The sequence below is a fragment of the Giraffa tippelskirchi genome, chromosome 10, assembly GCF_054371585.1.
Source record: "Giraffa tippelskirchi isolate mGirTip1 chromosome 10, T2T-mGirTip1v1.2.pri, whole genome shotgun sequence".
NCBI lineage: Eukaryota > Metazoa > Chordata > Mammalia > Artiodactyla > Giraffidae > Giraffa > Giraffa tippelskirchi.
Window position 1 is genome coordinate 144,712,501 of NC_137284.1, and position 19,887 is coordinate 144,732,387.

The 19,887-nt window shown below is 39.2% G+C and overlaps 1 protein-coding gene across 3 annotated transcripts in view; it reads right to left on the reverse strand.

Annotated features, from left to right (window-relative positions):
* The window catches only part of DGKI (diacylglycerol kinase iota), a 486,267-nt gene that overhangs the window by 180,118 nt on the left and 286,262 nt on the right, over window positions 1-19,887 (reverse strand). For all 3 annotated transcript variants that reach the window (XM_081533024.1, XM_081533025.1, XM_081533023.1), the window contains exons 15-19: window positions 19,799-19,877; window positions 14,399-14,454; window positions 13,174-13,236; window positions 8,937-9,010; window positions 6,773-6,884 (exon numbers count right to left, since the gene is read on the reverse strand). In XM_081533024.1, the coding sequence (XP_081389150.1) occupies window positions 6,773-6,884; window positions 8,937-9,010; window positions 13,174-13,236; window positions 14,399-14,454; window positions 19,799-19,877 (384 nt within the window). The remainder of the gene's footprint in view (window positions 1-6,772; window positions 6,885-8,936; window positions 9,011-13,173; window positions 13,237-14,398; window positions 14,455-19,798; window positions 19,878-19,887) is intronic.

Genomic DNA, 19,887 nt, shown 5'->3' on the forward strand with positions numbered 1-19,887 from the left:
TGATGCTTTCTAAGGCCCACTTGACTTCACATTCCAGGATGTCTGGCTCCAGGTGAGTGATCACACCAGTGTGATTATCTGGGTCATGAAGATCTTTTTTGTAGAGTTCTTCTGTGTATTCTTGCCATCTCTTCTTGATATCTTCTGCTTTTGTTAGGTCCATACCATGTCTGTCCTTTATTGGGCCCATCTTTGCATGAAATGTTCCCTTGGTATCTTTAATTTTCTTGAAGAGATCTATGAGATCTCTAGTCCTTCTCATTCTATTGTTTTTCTCTATTTCTTTGCATCGATCACTGAGGAAAGCTTTCTTATCTATCCTTGTTATTCTTTGGAACTCTGCATTCAAATGGGTATATCTTTCCTTTTCTCCTTTGACTTTCGCTTCTCTTCTTTTCACAGCTATTTGTAAGGCCTCCTCAGACAACCATTTTGCCTTTTTGCATTTCTTTTTCTTGGGGATGGTCTTGATCCCTGCCTCCTGTACAATGTTACAAACTGTCCATAGTTCTTCAGGCACTCTATCAGATCTAATTCCTTGAATCTATTTCTCACTTCCACTGTATAATCTTAAGGGATTTGATTTAGGTCATACCTGAATGGTCAGTGGTTTTCCCTACTTTCTTCAATTTAAGTCTGAATTTGGCAATAAGGAGTTCATGATCTGAGCCACAGTCAGCTCCCAGTCTTGTTTTTGCTGATTGTATACAGCTTCTCCACTTAGAAATAAATACATCTTACAATGTCTGATTATGGTCTAAATGAAATCCAAAAAGGTAATTGGGTTACTGAGCACCCAGTGAAGAGTCATCTTAATTAATAGGAATGCAACTCAACCAGTAAAATGAACTGAATACTTCTGTCTTGAAATGTTCAATTATAAGATAAAGAGTTTAAAAGAAATAATCTTTTCTCCCATTCTAGTAATTCTATTTCAAATCTCTCTTAAAGTATCACTCTTAACATTTTATGTACACAAAATAGATGTATTTTTACCCAAATAACTACACTGTTCTCTTTATATAATCATCTTACACAGATGTGTGTTTTTAATAATCTACCTTCTCAGAAATGTAATCAATATAATAGTTTCAAGGAATGTGAAATTTAAGGACTGAAAATAAAGCACTTCCATTGTTGAGTGAAAAAAATACACAGTGTCTGCCCTATGGATAAGTAAGTGTTAGTCGCTCAGTTGTGTCCAACTCTTTGTGATCCCATGGACTGTAGCCCTCCAGGTCCCTCTGTCCATGAGGCTCTCTGGGCAAGAGCACTGTAGTGAATTGCCAGGCCCTTCCCCAAGGGATCTTCCCAACCCAACCCAGTGATCGAAGCTAGGTCTCCTGCATTGCAGTCAGATTCTTTACCAGCTGAGCCACCAGGGAAGCCCATGTTATATGGATAGTAACAACGACAACACTTTGATACTCATATACGTCAATAGTAAGATGTATATGAGTATTGAGTTGTTGTTTTTGTTGCTCAGTTGCTAAGTTGTATCTGACTCTTTGTGACCCTGTGGACTACTGCACACCAGGCTTCCCTGTCCTTCACCATCTCCTGGAGTTTGCTCAAACTGATGTCTTTGAGTCAGTGATGCCACCTAACCATCTCATCCTCTGCCACCCACTTCTCCTCCTACCCTCAATCTTTCTCAGCATGAGGGTCTTTTCCAATGAGTCGACTTTTCGCATCAGGTGGCCAAAGAATTGGAGCTCAAGTAATGTTATTTAAATTACATGGGATGTTCAAAACTGTGCAGTTTAATCTACATTTAATAATTTTACAATTTCATGTTCTCTACACCAACTCCTATCTTTATTTTTCTCCTTTACCTACTCATGACAGGATGGGAGAGAGAGATAGAAAGATAAATAAAGATAGAGAAAGAATACTAAACACTCTCCCAACCTAGTGAGTTCTGAGTTCCAAGCATACATTTCAAACTGCACATTTGTATATCTTCTTAGATGTGTCACAGGGATTTCAATTTTAATTTACATGAAACAGAGTTCATTTTCAACACTTTTATCCTTCTTTTATATTTTCTCTCTCATATAATATTGTGACCTTTACTCAATGGCCTATGCTGGCCACCCACCTCTTTCTCACCCTCAAGGTAAGTCCCTATCCATTTACCAACCCCTTTTGTCTTTATCATCACTTTCTTTATTCAGGCTTTTGGATCTTCGCATCTCTTCACCTGGACTTTGGTACCAACATCCTGATTTGTCCATCTGTCCCCAGAAGTAAAGATTCTGGTCACTTTCACACTGACATCCAGATAACTTTTCTGAGCAATTAATCCAATCCTGTCTTATGCCATCAGCTGCAAACTCCTCATAACAGTTAAAACAACAAATTAAAAAAAAAAAATCTAGCTCTTTCTGCCCTTCATTCACCATCTACATCACCACTCTGAGCCACCACTGGTCCTTCTCCTGGTTTCCATGTTCTCTTACGCTGATGCCTCTGTGGGAGTGGCCACTTGGCAATCTCACCCATAAGGACTCCAATCTGTAAACATGGTTCTCCTTTCTATCCTCATTCCACAACCCTTTCCCCCAGAATGTATTACCTCAGTCTGTGATTACTAGTTTCCTTGCTCACCTCCCTCCCAACATTGGACTGTAGGCACCCTGAGGACACTGCTTTTCTATTGGTTCATTTTGTACCTGTTTTATCTAGCAAGTGTCACTTATGGATTCAATAAGTATTTGTGCTTTCAACAACAATTCAATAAATATTTATGAGTGACACTAAATGAATGAAAGCAGTGAGATATTTTAAATAAGTATTGTCTTGCATTCACAAAATCCCTATTAATTAGAGACCAATCCATATTGCCCATGTTTCCCAAATGCTGCATGGCCTTTAATGATCCAACCTCAGAAGTTACATAGCATCAATTCCACTGTACTCTATTTGCCAAGAGTTTGTAAGCCCACACAGAGTCAAGGGAATGTTATACAGACTTAAACCCTTAGTGGGAGAAATCCTCCAAATCTGATGCCACTTTAAACCCACAGTCACCAAAGGACAGTGATGAAGTAAATTACTTTGAAAATAGATAAATAAAAGACTCACTTGTCCTGCTTCTCTGAAACAAACTGTGTAACTAGGTAATCAAAGAGTGTGTGCTCAGTCATCTCCAACTCTTGCGACCCCATGAACTGGAGACTGCTAGACTCTTCTGTCTATGGAATTTTTCAGGCAAGAATACTGGAGCAGGTTGCCATTTCCTACTCCAGGGGATCTTCCCAACCCAAGGATCGAAACTCACATTTCTTGTGTCTCCTTTATTAGCAGGAGGATTCTTTACCACTTTGCCACCTGGGAAACCCCAAAAGTTGTGGCACATGGGTTTAGCTGCTCGGAGGCATGTGAGATTTTCCCAGATTAGGGAACAAATCTGTGTCTCCTACATTGACAGGCAGATTCTTAACCACTAAGCCACCAGGGAAGCCCCAACCAAGCAGGTATAGGAAAAACTTCTCCTTATGGAAACACTCCAGTTAACAAATGAACAGAGTCAGAAAATCACTGCTGTGCAATCCCTGATGATTCCTGGATCCTGACACTGATCATCAAAGACTATTATCGAGAGAGAGAGAGAGAAAGAAAAAGAGAACCAGACATTACATACCCTGCTTTGGAAGAATAAACACTACTTACAAAAGAGACTTGGAGAAATATGTGTTTGATGAATCTATATCCAACTATCAACTTAGCGAAAACAGGTAAAAGAGAAGTGCACATGATTGAGACTCTGTGGACATTATCAGCACAGTTCAGACTCAGGGAAACTTCGCAGGACAAACAGCCTGGTCTCTTTAATAGATAAATGAAAAAAAAAAGAAAAGAGATAGATGGGTGCTACAAAGACTTAAGATTCATAACAACTAATCACCACGAATGTATTTTATTTGAATCCTGATGAAAATGAACAGAGCAAGAGAAAACAAATGACATCTTCAAGACAATTAGAATTTGAGCACTGAGTAGATATTTAGTAATATTAAGGTGCTATTGTTTTGAGATGAGATGATTGTATTCATAAAAGGAAATCTTATTTTTTAAAAACATATTCAGAAATATTTACAGGTAAAATTATATAATGTCCTAGATTTACTTCAAAATAATGTAAGAGAGGAGACCACAGTTGGAGACAGAAACAAGATTGCGCATGAATTGATAATAGGTTAAGTGACACCTGCCAATGCAGGAGACATAAGAGACATAGGTTCGATTTCTGGGTCAGGAAGAGCCCCTGGAGAAGGGCATGGCAACCCATTCCAGTATTCATACCTGGAGAATCCCATGGGCAGAGGAGCCTGGAGGGCTACAGACCATGTGGTTGCAAAGTTGGACACAACTGAAGTGACTTTCCACGCACGCATGCATGAGGCTAGGTGATAGTGAATGAGAATTCAATGTGCTGGCAGTTTCTCCAGTGAACTTTCCCCATAATAAATATTTATTTTGAAAACACACTTTACTGATGCCCCAAAGTCAAAACTCCTAGGTAAATTCTCTAATGCACTTTGTGATATCACCCCTGCCTGCCTCTCCAGGACCGTCTGCATCACTTTCGCTTTTCACCTATTTTTAAGCTACATAAAACTGACTGTAGTCTGCACAGAAGACTACACTCTCTCAGACGACCAAGTGTCTGTACATTTCCCTTTCTCAAGAATGCCAAGTCCCATTCTTCTTCACCTGGCAAAATCATTCATCCTGTCACATTTCTTATTGCCAATTACAAGTCTCAGGTTCTCTGCTGTGGGCCGGCGACACACTAGACTGATGGATACCAGCCACCTGCCGTTCCCACCCGATACTCCACCCCTTCCCTGCCCTGTGAAACTGACCCAGTTAGACTGTTCAATGGCTAGAGAGCAAGAACTGTACTGATGTCTCCGGCTCTCTCCCTGACAGGCTGGCACAGTCTGACTGCTTTCACTTAGCAAACACTACTCCTACTAGGTGGTCCTTCCTAAGTCATTCTTTTTATGGTACAGCTGACAGCTTCCTTGCCTTTGCATCTTCATCTCAGGAATACCCCACCATCCATTGTTGCTTCTCATAAACCTAGTGCACTATTTGTAAAGAGTCCATCCATTAAATTCTCCTCTAATTACCCAGTTTCACTCTGCCTTCTTCTTGTTCAGACTTTAATTATATAACTGTAAGCAGAAACAACCCAACCCAAAGAAAGACTTCTAAAAAGAACCTAACACAGATATAGACTGAAAAGTTACATAAAATGAAGAGATAAAGAACATTTGAGATAGGTAGCATATGCAATGGTCCTGTGGTACAAAGAAGCAAAGGACGTCCAGTGCTATAGTTGACTTGAGAGGCAACAAGCTAGAAAGCACAGAGGGCAGTGGTAAAGGATGGAGATTTGGAAAGAAACTCAGTTTTGCAGTAAAGATTTAGTTTGTGATCTTGAGAGTAATGGGAAAGTGTCTCATATTCTCCCTGCCCTTGCAGGCCTAGGTAAGGGATCATCTTCTTTTAGCCATTTCTTGACAGCCTTCTACAGCACAGCCAGGACTAGGAAACTCTCATGGCAAAAATTCAATACATGTTCCCTGGATTAGTGAATAAATGAATGAGCAAAATAACACATGACCAGGTTTGTGACTTTCTCGGGCACCTTCAAACATTCTTCCTTACACATACCCTACCTGGACTCATTCCTATTTGCTCTTAGCTGAGTCCTTATCTATAATTAACATAAAGACTTTTGGAGAGAAAGAGTTATATATGAGCTATGTACGATCTTGAAAATTAGATCATTCCCAGACCAATCTTTTCACTTAATGACCATTTCATTCTAGACACATCAAATGTAATGAGCAACATCACCATCTCAGGAGATAGACATTCTTTTCATAATCACAAGAGTTTATTCTGTTAAATCTCACCAATTCAAGGTGATGGAGGAAAAATCACTTGAAATCCATGAGATGGATGAAAGAGAGAGTTGTTTTAGGTTGTTTAGAATAAGAAATACAACCTTCTAGCCTTGAGATATAATAGCATGAACTAAGTGCTAGCCAAGTGCAAGAAGAAGCTTTATTTTCATTTGCTTTACAAACTGACAGTATGGCTGATCTATATCTGATAAAATAATAAGCAAAATTTTTAATTAGTTTATCATTCAATAATAAGTTAAAACACAAGGCTGAAACCTGCTTGTGATTGACTTTATACGATACACTTACTTGTCTAATGCCAGGAACCAAAATTAAAATGCAAGGTGATCTCAATACTGGCAAGTGAATATTCATTAATGTCATAAGAAGCCTTTCTATATTCAGATATTCTGTGATAATGGAGATGCCCATCTTATGCTTAAGTGGGCAAAATGGAGATGAATGCAAATGACCATGTTCTTTTTTATCTAAACTTGAGTTCTCCATGAACCAACAAAGTATCAAACGGCAAGATTTCTACATCAATGTTGGGATATGTTTGTGGCATAATGCTATGTAATTAACATAAAAACTTTGCATTTCATTCTGATAGAAAATATCAGGAAAAGTAACAAATAATATTCATTTACCTTTGAAGTTCAAACAAATATGCATCAACTTTTTTAGTGACACAAAGAATGACTTTTTGTTTTTGGCTTCCCCTAGCAACTCTACATTGCATACAGTTTATAAGTTGATAAGCCAGGAGACAACATTATACCAAAATCTTGTAAAATGAATAAACTCTCACTGTGACTAAAATGCAATAAAACAGAAGTATTGCTCACCAAAGATGCCATGGTGAATCCAATGACTTCAATATAACCATCATCATGACGCTGAGGTTCAAAGTCATGGTGATCTCCTGGGTTCCCCCAGGGCATTGTGCCAGCACAATATCTGCAAGAAAAGAGTAAAATCAGAATTAGAGTTTGTGTCAGTCCTCTCATGATCATCATCAGGTACTAATTTATAGTTCAATCTGATGTTGATTTCACAAAAGAATGGCTTTCTACTTTTGGTTCATGTCTCCCAATAGAAAAGAAAATGGGTTTATCCCCTTCCCCTCCAAGTATCAATTTATGAAAATGGGTCAAAATTTGACGACAAAAGCATCCCATGGTGTCCAACTTTCTAATAATTTACTATTAATCAATTTTTTATTTTTAAATTTTTATTGGAGTATAGTTGTTTTACAATGTTGTGTTAGTTTCTACTGTACAGCAAAGAGAATCAGCTATAATGTACATCCATGCCCTCTTTTTTTCCCTTGGACTTCAAAGAGATCAAACCAGTCAATCCTAAAGAAAATCAATCCTGAATACTCATTAAAAGGACTGATGCTGAAGCTCCAATACTTTGGCCACCTGATGGGAAGAATAGACTCATTAGAAAAGACCCTGATGCTGGGAAAGATTGAAGGCAGGAGGAGAAGGGGACCACAGAGGGTGAGATGGTTGGATGGCATCACTGACTCAATGGACATGAGTTTGAGCAAGCTCCGGGAGTTGGTGATGGACAGGGAAGCCTGGTGTGCTGCAGTCCATGGGGTCACAAAGAGTCAGACATGACTGAGTGATGAACAACAACAGCAATCCCCTGTTTTTTAGACTTTCTTCCCATTTAGATCACCACAGAGCTTTAAGTAGAGTCCCCTGTGGTATACAGTAGATTCTCATTAGTTATCTATTTTATACATCGTATCAATAGTGTGTGTGTGTGTGTGTGTGTGTGTGTGTGTGTTTCTCACTCTATAATTCACATAGGCCTACTTTCCATGACATTCCATGAGTTATCAATAGGTGGTTTCAGAATTTGGTCTTGGAGGGAGACATATACATTCCAGTAAGAGAGGAAAAAGAGACTCGAGGTGGGTAAGCATCAGTAGTAAATACATAATTAAGACAGTGAGTACCCCAGGATGGAGGAACAGTAACTGAAGACAGAGGAGTGAAAAAGGGATGAGACAAAGATGTGAAATCAGAAAGGGAGGGGGGAATCAGGGAAACTGAAAAGTAGAATAAACAAAGTCCAGAGGAGAGATGGGAAGGAGCAAGAAGAAGAATGAGGAGAAGAAAAGAAAATTAAAGCAAGCTAACGAATAATGTTTCCTGAGAATCTAGGCCCCCTACTTCAACAACTAAGATGCAAATACTTCTGGAATAGGTTGTAAGGGACTAAACTGAGCACGGCCAAAAGTCATCAGGAGACTATACTTTCCCAGACACAGATTTACATACACTTCTCATTTCAACCAAATTCAGTCTAAATAGAACTTACTTGTGGATTTTTGTGTCTGAGTTGTCTGGTTAGCAAATAACAAAGAGTCAGAGAGCCATCCCTTTCAAAATCTTGGCTTGGGAGCCTAGAATCTAAATTTAAGCCCACTGAGAAATGTGCTTATTTTGAGACTAGTTAATCTTAAATACCCCTTTCTCCTGAGGTATATAATAGCACCAAAGAAAGTTGACATTCTGGCTAGAAAATGCTGCTCTAATTGATCCTGTTTTTTCAAAGCAATCATCTGGCAGTGATTTTGAAAGAATTCCATGCTGAAATCAGGCTGGAAATTTTCCTATTTAATAGCTTTTGGGAAACTAAGAACACATATTTATTCAAGTCCATCATTCCTGGGGAGGGTGACAGGGTGGGAGGGGTCAGTAATTGAGAATTACATTAAAATGTCTCAGTCCAGAGGGTGGCCTGGGCTTCTTAAGGATGGGTAAGTACACACCATGCATGCTATACCACATACATGAAAAAATACCACTGAGAACATTAAACAAAGCAAGTAGGAGAAAAAATGATCAGGCCTGGAGACTCTTAAAAAAGTCATTAAAGTAACTATTTTTTCATAGCTTGTACCTGGAAATTTTCCATCATAAAAGCAGAGAATCTTAGGTCAAACAGAGTTCACATAAAACCAAGGAAGACAGTAAGAACAGGGCTTACCTGGGTATATTTAAAAATACTATACACTGGAACTTCAGTTCCTGGATCTTTGGGGTAAGATCAGTCCCATCACACTGCAACAATCAAAGCAGAAAAAGCAAGGGTTTTGAAGCAGGTACAAGTCTACAAGACAACTTAGCTGACAAGGGCAGGTCTAACCCTTGTCCTTGTCTCTGCTGATGTGGATGGCCATTACTACAACTAAAAATTTATTCTAACTTCCCCAGCTCCAGAATTCAGGGCTTGGTTTTGCTTTGACTTCATGTAAAAACAAAGCTGCCATTTGACCAAAATATTTTTCTCTGGTCTCACAATCCAAGGAACTCTCATTCTTCTTAACCTTGGACTGTGATTAGATACTTTGGCTTGTAGTATCAACATTAAAAGATTTAGGTAAGTTGTGTCTGACTCTTGCGACCCCACAGACTGTAGCTCACTAGGCTCCTCTGTCCATGGGATTTCCCAGGCAAGAATACTGAAGTGGGTTGCCATTTTCTTCTCCAGGAGATCTTCCTGACCCAGGGATCGAACCCGGGTCTCTTGCATTGCAGGCAGACTCTTTACCAACTGAGCCACCAGGGACTGCAAGATATTGAATACAGTTCCCTGTGCGATACAGTAAATCCTCGACAGATTTATGAACACTTTAAAGAATAAAAGGACAAAGCCTCAAGATAAGGCAGTAGTAATCTCTACCACCATCATCTGATTCAAAAATAGTCATGCATATGACCATCTATTTTCCTTTCTTTTTGGATAATTTGTTTTTTGAAAATGTTCAATGTAATATTTTGAAAGCAGTTTGAAAGGAATATATCCTGCATGTTTTTGTTTTTTTTTCTAAGTATCTATTATAAATTAGCATTATCTCCATTAGTGATTTGCTCTTATCAATGTAATCTCTTATAGGCTGTGACTGGTCTTCTGAGATGAACCACTTCATTGGTTCTGGATGTGCCTTTGGGCTTCAAGGGCCTCAGGCTGGCTTGGCCTCAGTATCTTTGTGTGTGGTTTCCCTGACCCGCTTGGGGCTTCACTGGTGGCTGATGGTAAAGAATCTGCCTGCAATGCAGGAGACCTGGGCTCAGTCCCTGGATCAGGAATATCCTCTGGAGAAGGGAATGGCTACCCACTCCAGTATTCTGGCCTGGAGAATTCCATGGACAGAGCCACCTGGCGGGCTACAGTCCGTGAGTCGTAGAGTCAGACATGACTGAGCGACTAGCACTTTCACGTTACCTGACTGGCTAGTGCTTTCCTCGAGAGCATCCTCTGACTGATCAAGGAAGAGGCTTCTCATTTTCCTTTCTCATTTCCCACTGGTGACAAACGCCAAAAGGGGAGCACTCTGGTCAGGATTCTAGACCTCTTGATGTCAAAGGTATAAAGCCTGCTTTTATCTGCTCTCCTCACACCCTCATCACAGAATGTACCCCACCCCCAACCCCCGTCTTCTCCTTGGGAGACAGGGTTAAAGCATTCCCCAGATCCTCGCAAATTTCTGAAGTTTTCTTCAGAGGGACTTGCAATCCAGGTTACGATGACTCTGCCAGCCATCAAGGTTGTCTCATTCTCCTCCTTCCAGCTGATCTTAACGCAGCCAAGTTTTCATGAGCATTCTCAAAAACTGTTTCTGGGAAATCTTATAATCCTAAATAAGCAAAGTATTCTCAAATGTTATTTAGATCGGAATGAAGTTCTAGACATTGATCAAAGGTGTTTTCACAACACTTTCAAAATCTTAAACACACATAAGGTCTCCCAGTTTCAGGACTTGAGCTGATAGATGGCTCTACCAGTGAAGAAAAAATGTAGATGTCTTAAATGATCAAAACTGAGTGTTGTAAGCAACTAAAACTTTCAAAACAAACAGCATGTGATACCTTAATAGTATGCAAAGCAGCACTGTTGCATTACAGCAAAAAACCTACACTTATATATTACTTTATTTAGAACAGAATTAATTTTTTTTTAATTTTCTACTTTTTCCTTCTGAAAAAAACATAGTGATTCTGGAAACTCGGCAAACTCTATGAGGATGGGCGCCTTCCAATATTTTACACAATTTGCCTATATATTATTGCATTTAAACTTCACAACTCTTTAGGACCGCAGTTTTCAACTTTCTCCTTACTTCAAACACACAAAGGAAAACATTTCCATACAAAAAAATCTTCCTGTGTACAAGCTCACACATGTGGATGAATCAAAACAAGAAGAACACACGTGAAGTACAACAAAAGAAGGATGTATGTAGGTTTTTGTTACTATCCTCTGGGTATGTATATGTGTGTGTCTGTGTATATAGTATTTGTGCACATATTTTATATTTCTGTGAGATTAGACCATTAACTATTACATCAGAAACACTGACTTCACCCCGTGGCAAAGATAAGATAGTCTGCTATTATGTGTACATCTATTTGCTCTGACTTCCCATCTTTTCGGTCTCACTCTCAGTGACGTAATTGTAGAGACACCCTTGTATATTTCTGTGTCATAGCACAATGGTAATTGTTGCTTCAAATGCATGTGCTTTTAGTCATATAGACAGACCTCATAAAGATAGACCTAGGACTGAATCCCGATTGTTAAGACTTAGTTTCTGGTTTTGTTTTGTTTTTTTCTCTTCATAAATTAAAGATGATTACATAGACCAATCCACCTGGAATATTATACCTACTGGCTGATATCAAACCTTTTCTAAGTTTCCACTTTGGCCTCTCTGCAGGCTTTTTTTAATCCCTGCTCTATGGCCACCCATGCCTGAAACATTTCTCAACAGGAGGACTGCCAGATGGGGGAGAAAAGCTGTCCAGTGGTGTGGAGACACACGGAGTTTAATTTCCACCCAGGTGAGTTAGATAGTGAACACCATTCAGTATAGCCACTGCCCTCCACTCACTGGCTCTCCAGGCAGGCGCTACAATGTTCCCAATAATGCAAAAAATACTGGGAGAAGAAGGAAAGTTTATTTTTGGCTGTTTGCAGGCCGCCACAGAAGAAACAGGATAAGTCTCAGGCAAGGTTCCTGCTACTTAAATAACCACCGTTTTATCAAAATTAAGATCTTCACAGTTTAATGGACTATGTCTCTTTCTCGTATCTAGATTTAAAAAGGCAATATTCCAGTTTTCAAGAGTCGCTACAACTAAAGGATACTAGCTTTTCATTAGTATTTTATGAGAACTGAAACATCTGGAAGTGATGCCAAAGGCTGTTAGTGGTAATGTCTTTGTTTCAAATGATTTAGATTTGTGTCTCCTATTTGTGTCTCAAGAAAATTGAATATTTATCTTACGCTCCTCTGTATTCCTCTAAAAATACATTAGTTTAAGGTCATATATTTTTCTCTATTTGCATGTATACCTTTTATCCTACCCCCTTCTGTCACAAATGCCATTCTTTATCTATTCCACAATAAATCTAAGCATTGCTGTATTCCCATTTCTTTTTCCTCGCCTGTATATTTTTCTCTTTCATGTTTCACTTTACTTATACAGGTATGTGCAACAAAGTCATGTTCATTCCTGCTTTCAACTTGTTTACTTTAAGGAAACACTTTATCTTTCTTAATAATTAATGATATGCTGTTTTTAAATATATCTCTTAGAGAAAAGATGACTTCCCATCTCCTTTGCTTCCAAGATGAGTATCCCCCAAACTTGGGATAGAGACTCAGAAGGAAACAGCAGCCAAAAAAACTCCTAAGTGGTGAGCGGGACCTTGAACAGGCTAGAGAGTAAATGACCACAAAATAATAAAATCGAAGTATTTTTCTAAAATGAAGACTCTTCAGATAGCCTGGGAATAAAACTAGTTGTTTGGTGAACATCTATTTCTACTTCAAGCCCCAGCTCAACATCCTTGCTTTGATGACTTCCCTGACTACACCAGGGCAGTTTGCATTTCTCCTTTTGTGCCACCAGCATATGACACAAACAGTCGAATAGCAACATTTATTCTATTGTTCTGCCATGAGTTAGGTGCCCTTCTGCATGACCAAACTATGAGTTTTTTCAGGAGCAAAATCCATCTATCTTATTTAACTTCATCCTCTGTTCAGTGCCCAACACATAACTGAAGGCTCCTACATGCTGGCTGAACACACCACACTCAATTCAGTTCAAGTTCTATGCAGCCTGCTGATCAAATACATAAACTGGTATTTGGGGTTTATGTTAGGGACATGATATTTGCATTCAAAGGGAAATGAGTTAACACATGCAATACTTACGACAACTTTAACATGCTTGGATAAATCTCTAGAGCTTCTCTGTAGGAAATCAGAAAAAGCTGCCTATACCACAAGGAAAGAAAGAAAGAAATGCTTCATTACCACAGTTATGCCAAAGCCCTGCTTCTATGTGATAGACAGGTCCTAGGAATTCTGAGTTATGCAAAAATACAAAATATAAAACAAATTCTCTAGAGTAAAGTAGTGCAGAGGCTGTCAAGTTAAAATCTTTCTCTTTGTTATCAAAATGTAACTTATAATAAAATTTAAAATCGCAGTAGGAGAGAGAAAATGTAGGTAATTTCAAGGGTCAGTTTGGAGATCTGATGGCCTTTCCTGACCTTCCTGTTTATCCAGTAGATGCTGCTAAAATCTTTAAGCCACTGAGACTGTCTTGTTTCACCTCTTTTTTACTTCAATTCCCTCTATCCAGTGGTATAAACTTAAGCCACACTTTAAAAATCAGTATTTTGGAGGCCCTCTTTTTTTTTTCTCTCTCTCTTTCTTTCTAGCCATTCACATCCAGGGATGTCCCTGAGAAGAAGTAGTAAAAAGAAGAGTACCCCTTTATCTCATACACGCTTCCATGAAAAACTCCCCATGGTCTCTCAATTTTGCACCCAAATGTCAATGCATAGGATACATACCCTTGTGAAAACTACATTCTTACCCAAGACTTGCCATACATCTTTCAGTCTACCTAATTTTCCAGTTCTCTAGCTTGACTTTGATGTTTGTTTTTCACACCACTTCTTGAATATCATTCCCACTCAGCATCAGGGCTTTAAAGTTTAAAAAGATAATGAACTCTCTGCCACCCAACTTAAGAAATACACCCTTACTTTTATTCTTCAACCAACACATTAAGCATTAACCATATATAGACATAGGGCTTCCCGGGTGGTGCAGTGGTAGAAAATCTGCCTGCAATGCAGGAGACCTGGGTTCGATCCCTGGGTTGGGAAGAGCCCCTGGAGAAGGAAATGGCAACCTATTCCAGTATTCTTGCCTGGAGAATCCCATGGACAGAGGAGCCTGGCAGGCTACAGTACGTGGGGTTGCAAAGGGTTGGACATGACTGAGCACACACACACATACATAGACACACATGTAAACATCTGTGATGTGTATGTACTTATTAGCATAGTATATTAGCATCTTTATCACCGTCAGTAAATTAGTATAAATCATATGTAATCATTAAAAAAATGAAATGTATACTTACCCCTGCATAGAACATTTTATTTCGAAAACGACTGTTGAATTTCTCTGGATTTGCTTCTGTGAAAGGGAAAAGGTGGTTTTGTTATACAGACTTCATTAGAGGTAGTGAATTAGATTAGCACCCCTAGATACTCTCCGTCCCTCCCCATCCCAAGAAACCAACAGCTTCATTATCATGTTTCCCTCAGTTATAGGCAGTTGGCACAATAGTCCAGGGCTACAAAATGTAGCTCCAAACCGTCATCAGTGGCAGTATCAACTGAGACATGCAAATTATTAGGCTCCACCCTAATCCTACTGAATTAGAATGTCTGGGGGCTGGGGTCTAGGAATCTGGTTTAACAAGTTCTCCAGGTGGTTCCCATGCACATTAAAGGCTGAGACACTCTGGACTCTATTCAAAATAGAGAGTTGGCTGGGATACAGGGCAGCGGTGACAGAAGAAAGAGGGAAGGGAGGAGGGAGAAGGTTTATTGTCTGCTTTGACCTCAATGGAGCATAGCTTCCATAAACTATGTATGCAGCTCAAATTTAATTAAATATAAGGAATTTGGATAAAAATCAATGAAGAATTTGCTGTCACATTTTGCAAAAACTCCTAACTACCATCTATACTCTTGTTTGTGACAGGCCTCGAAAAAAACTTTTGATTTAGTGAAGATATATAAATATAAAATATTTATCTATGGGGCTTCCAGGTGGCTCAGTGGTAAAGAATCTTCCTGCCAATGCAAGAGACGCAGTTTGATCCCCAGGTCAGGAAGATCCCCTGGAGAAGGAAATGACAACCCACTCCAGTATTCTTGCCTGGGAAATCCCATAGACAGAAGAGCCTGGGAGGCTACAGTCCATTCAATCGCAAAGAGTCAGACATGACTGAGCACGCACATATAGACAGATACAGATCTATACAGATGACCTGCAGAATGGACTCAGGGCAAAAGACAGCAATGGCTCTCACTGAGAATGGTTTAATTTTGTGTTTGTTCCTGGATGTTATATAGGTTGAGGACCATAAAAAGATTAAACAAGAATCTTCATCAGAGAATGTTCACATGAGTTCAAGGGATGATAAAATCCCCAAATGAAATACTATTTCCTTACATTCTTTCTGATAAAATTACAAGACATTCCAAACGAACCCACTGTCAACATTCATCTTCTGCTATTTTGTTCATTCGTTATCCTTTCTTAGGAATAGGTCTTTCTCCAAGTCATTTTTCACCAGACAGCTGGCTGACTGGCTGAAAGTGTCCAAATCCCAACCCTATATTTGAATGGCAAGCATGACACCAAATGGCAAAGGTCATAGAAAACCAAAATTTTACCTACAATAGTCTACCTTCTGGCCCCTATAATTCGCATCCTTCACGTGTGAAAAACACATTCACTTCCTCCCAGGTCCCAAAAGGTCTCATTCCCATTACAGCATCAACTCAAAATCCAAAGACCTCATCTATATCTCATTAGTTCAAACTTGCCAAATCTCATCATCTAAATCATCTAAATGATTTGGCTCTGAATGTAATCCATTTATAATGATGATGAAACCCTGAGTATAATCCATTCCATTATTTAACATATTAATCCCATCTTTGTGTACAACACAATAACATCTGTGCCATTAGAATGGAATCCAAAACTCTACTTTTATCTGTAATTGATCTTGCCTATTAGGGAGATATTAGCAAATATAAGTTTCACACTATGTTTATAAAAGCCAATAAGCAATTTGAACGCCATATAACTCATGTGTGCGTGCTAAATCGCTTTAGTCATGTCCAACTCTTTCTGACCCCACGGACTGTAGCCCACCAGGCTCCTCTGTCCATGGGATTCTCCAGGCAAGAATACTGGAGTGGATTGCCATGCCCTCCTCCAGGGAATCTCCCCAACCCAGGGACTGAACCCATGTCTCTTACCTCTCCCGCATTGCCAGGCAGGTTCTTTACCACTAATGCCACCTAGGAAGCCCATATAACCCATACATCTTCCAAATTATCTGCATTGGATATTAACCCAATCTTAAGACATCAGTTATGCATACATAAATGACTTCAAAATCTATGCCTATAGTGACAGTGTCACCTTCAATTAAAATTGTATGTGTTATAAAAATCTTTTCTTTCAAAGTCACTGCACCTTAAGAACAAATATTTTTACCAGCATTATCTTTATTTTTCTAACACCATGGCAAAAATCTTTCACTCTGTATTAACTAGTTATCTAACCCATCTTTATCACAAGCTCCTTTGTCCCTCTGTACTTTTCTTTCCTGTCTGAAATTCCCTTACCCATTTTACTTCTTGTCTACGTCACATTCCTTCTTTATTTCCCACCGTATTCCCTCCTACCCTTTTTGGAAACTTTCCCCTGACACTTTTCTTCTGTCAACAATCCCCACCAACCTCCCATATTATTCACTGCCTATACATCTTCCTCTCACTATATACTCCCTCTACTTTTATTTATCTTTCATGTATGAGCCTATTCTCCAATTTAACATTCCATTCCTATAGCAGACATTTGAGACAGCCACTGGACTTGGCACAGGAAGATAAAAATAAGAGAGTCTTTTGCCCTTGTGTTGTTTAAAGAGGGGAAGACAGATCTGAAAATGAAAAATGTCATTTTGTATATGCCATAAAAAGATGTCTATATAAGACGACTCCACGGACTGTAGCCCGCCAGGCTCCTCTGTCCATGGAATTTTCCAGGCAAGAATACTGGAGTGGGTTGCCATTTCCTTCTGCATGTAAGACGAAGTGGGGGGGTTGGGGGGGGCAGTCCACACATAGAGCAAACGATTAAAACAGTGTTCCAGAGGCAAGTACACTTGAGTCTAGAATGATGGGTAGATGTCACGCTGAGGTTCAAGATGGAAAAGAAGGTTACAGATAGAACCTTGGACAGGGTTTCTCAAAGGTCAACTGTGCTTGAGTCTTACTACCTGGGCAAGAGCCTGGCAGTGTGTCCTTTGCAGTGATGGTGATGGTGAAATTTAGCAGTCCGCTGAAAATAACACCTTTTCAAAGACATCTGTCAGTTCATCATATGAATCATGAAACATTCATAATCCTTTGAAACATGCTGATCTGCATGCCTCTGTATATTCAGAGAAAATAGCAAATCCTAAATCAAATTTAAATACTGCCTCTTCAGGAGTCATAATTATATTTTCTTGACCTTGTAGTGTCAAGTTCAAATCCTCTGAATAATAAGCAATTTCAATGAGGGTATGACTCGAGTGTCCAATCGCAGACTAAAAGTTTGATGTGTTTAATATCCTTCATGTTCCCAAAGATGACTATCTAATTCACATAGCTGGCAAAGTGAGACCTAGCTTTGCTACCTGATAACCATAATCATTGTTACCATGACTATATAATAGTGGACTAGAGTATTTTCAATGTACTTCCTCAAGTACTGTCATAATGCAATAGTGTAAAGTACTGGGCAATATTCCAACTGATAATTAAATGACCAATCCTATTAAATCTCTGAATTTTGTTCCTAATGATTACGTGTTCTGTTACACAACAGTTCAACCAGACATGGCTTAGCCACTTTGAGAAGAATAAAACAGCATCTATTTTCCTATCAAATAAAGTATACTTTCTTTTTTTAAAAATTACTTTTAAAAATTTATTTTTGGCTGTACCACACAGCATGTTGGATCTGACTTCCTTGACCAGGGATCAAACCCACATCCTCTGCATTGGAAGCATGGAGTCTTAACCACTGGCCCAGCAGGGAAGTCCAACATACTTTCTTTCTGATTGAATTATTCAAATGTTTGCATTATTTACATACAAAGTCAATCAAGATGTTCAGCCTTTCTTTACTCCTTATTTGCTTTTCTACTGGTAATTCTAAAAGCATTTACACAGAAAACGCCAATAATAAACTGTCTCAAAATGAATGTCATTTTAATTGTCCCTTCTAAAAGAAATACAATACAGATAGTAATAAAAGTCTGCAACTGTCCCATGTCAATTTGATGGGCTATTTCATATCTATGCCAAAAACTGTTTCTGCAATTGAATTTTTTAGGATTCTGCTTTAGTGAGATTTGTATTTATTACCCAGTCCATGTAAATGGATTGGCATAATTCCCAATTTATTGTATGTTTTGACTAATATCTAGTAGGTTATTCTATGCAAGGTTATTTTTTTGGAATGGCTCTCATGAGGCTTTGAATCACTCTGCAAGTATTGGATGCAAATGATACAAGCTTTGTCATGAAGTCACAGTCCCTGAGCAGCTGCATTGGAGAACAGTTTGGAGTCTCAACTGTGGTTTCATGGCTTCCAGCCACTATCTATCAACAAAAATAATACATATGACCCTAATGAAAATGCAGCCTCACTTTCTTCCTCCTCTTCCTGCAGTGGAGCTTGAGATTTCTTGACTATCCAGGTGAAAACATGGGGAAACCTCAAATAAACAGAAAACAGCAAAAAAAAAAAAAAAAAAAAATTAGCCTGATGGGCTTCCCTGGTGATTCACTGGTAAAGAATCCACCTGCCAATGCAGGAGACACTGGTTCAATTCCTGATCCGGGAAGATCCCACATGTCACAGAGCAACTAAGCCTGTGCACTGCAACTATTGACCTTGTTCTCTAGAGCCTATGAGCCGTAACTACTGAGCCCAAGTGCCACAGCTATTGAAGTCCACATACCCTAGAGCCCGTGCTAGGCAACAAGAGAAGCCACCGCAATGAGAAACCCCTCACACTGCAACTAGAGAGTAGCCCTGGCTCACCCACAACTAGAGAAAAGCCTGTGGAGCAGTGGAGATCCAGCATAGCCCAAAATAAATTATATTAAAAAAATACCTTGAGTAATTATATCTTTCATCATTAATAATGATTGTTTTAACTTAATGCAAAAAAGATACACTAAAAGATACTAAAAAGTCGACACCTCTGGTATAGGCACAGCAGCCAATCTGTTTCAACATTTCGTGTATATTTATTGTGTACCGTCTCTAGATCCTCTCCATGAATATGGTATGCGTTACTCTCAGTCAACATCAATCCTCCCTTACCAGCTCTTTAGTTGCTGTTTATCCTCTTTTTTTTTTTTAATCACTTCTTGGTAGTTCACTGACTGCAAAGTTTCTAGTCAAACCTAAAGATTAGCAGTCCTGAGTCCTGGAGCACACATCTGGTCCTGATCTTTACTGTCTTTGAGACCCTAAACAACAAGGTCTCAGGGTAACATCTGTAATCAGTTCTTATCTTATTGTGCTCCCAGGGTCACCATGAAAGTTCAAATGGAAAAACAGCAGTAGAGCACACTGTGGACGCTTAAGTTATGTGCAAACAAAAGGGAACATGCAAAACACCTGCTGGAAACTTCCTCCCTGGGAGATGGAATTGGGACGTTGTCCTCACCTCTGGATTCATGGAACTCCAATGTGACGTGCGCATCGAATCCGAGGCTGAAGTAGTTATTGAAAACATTCAGAGGAAGCTGCAATGAT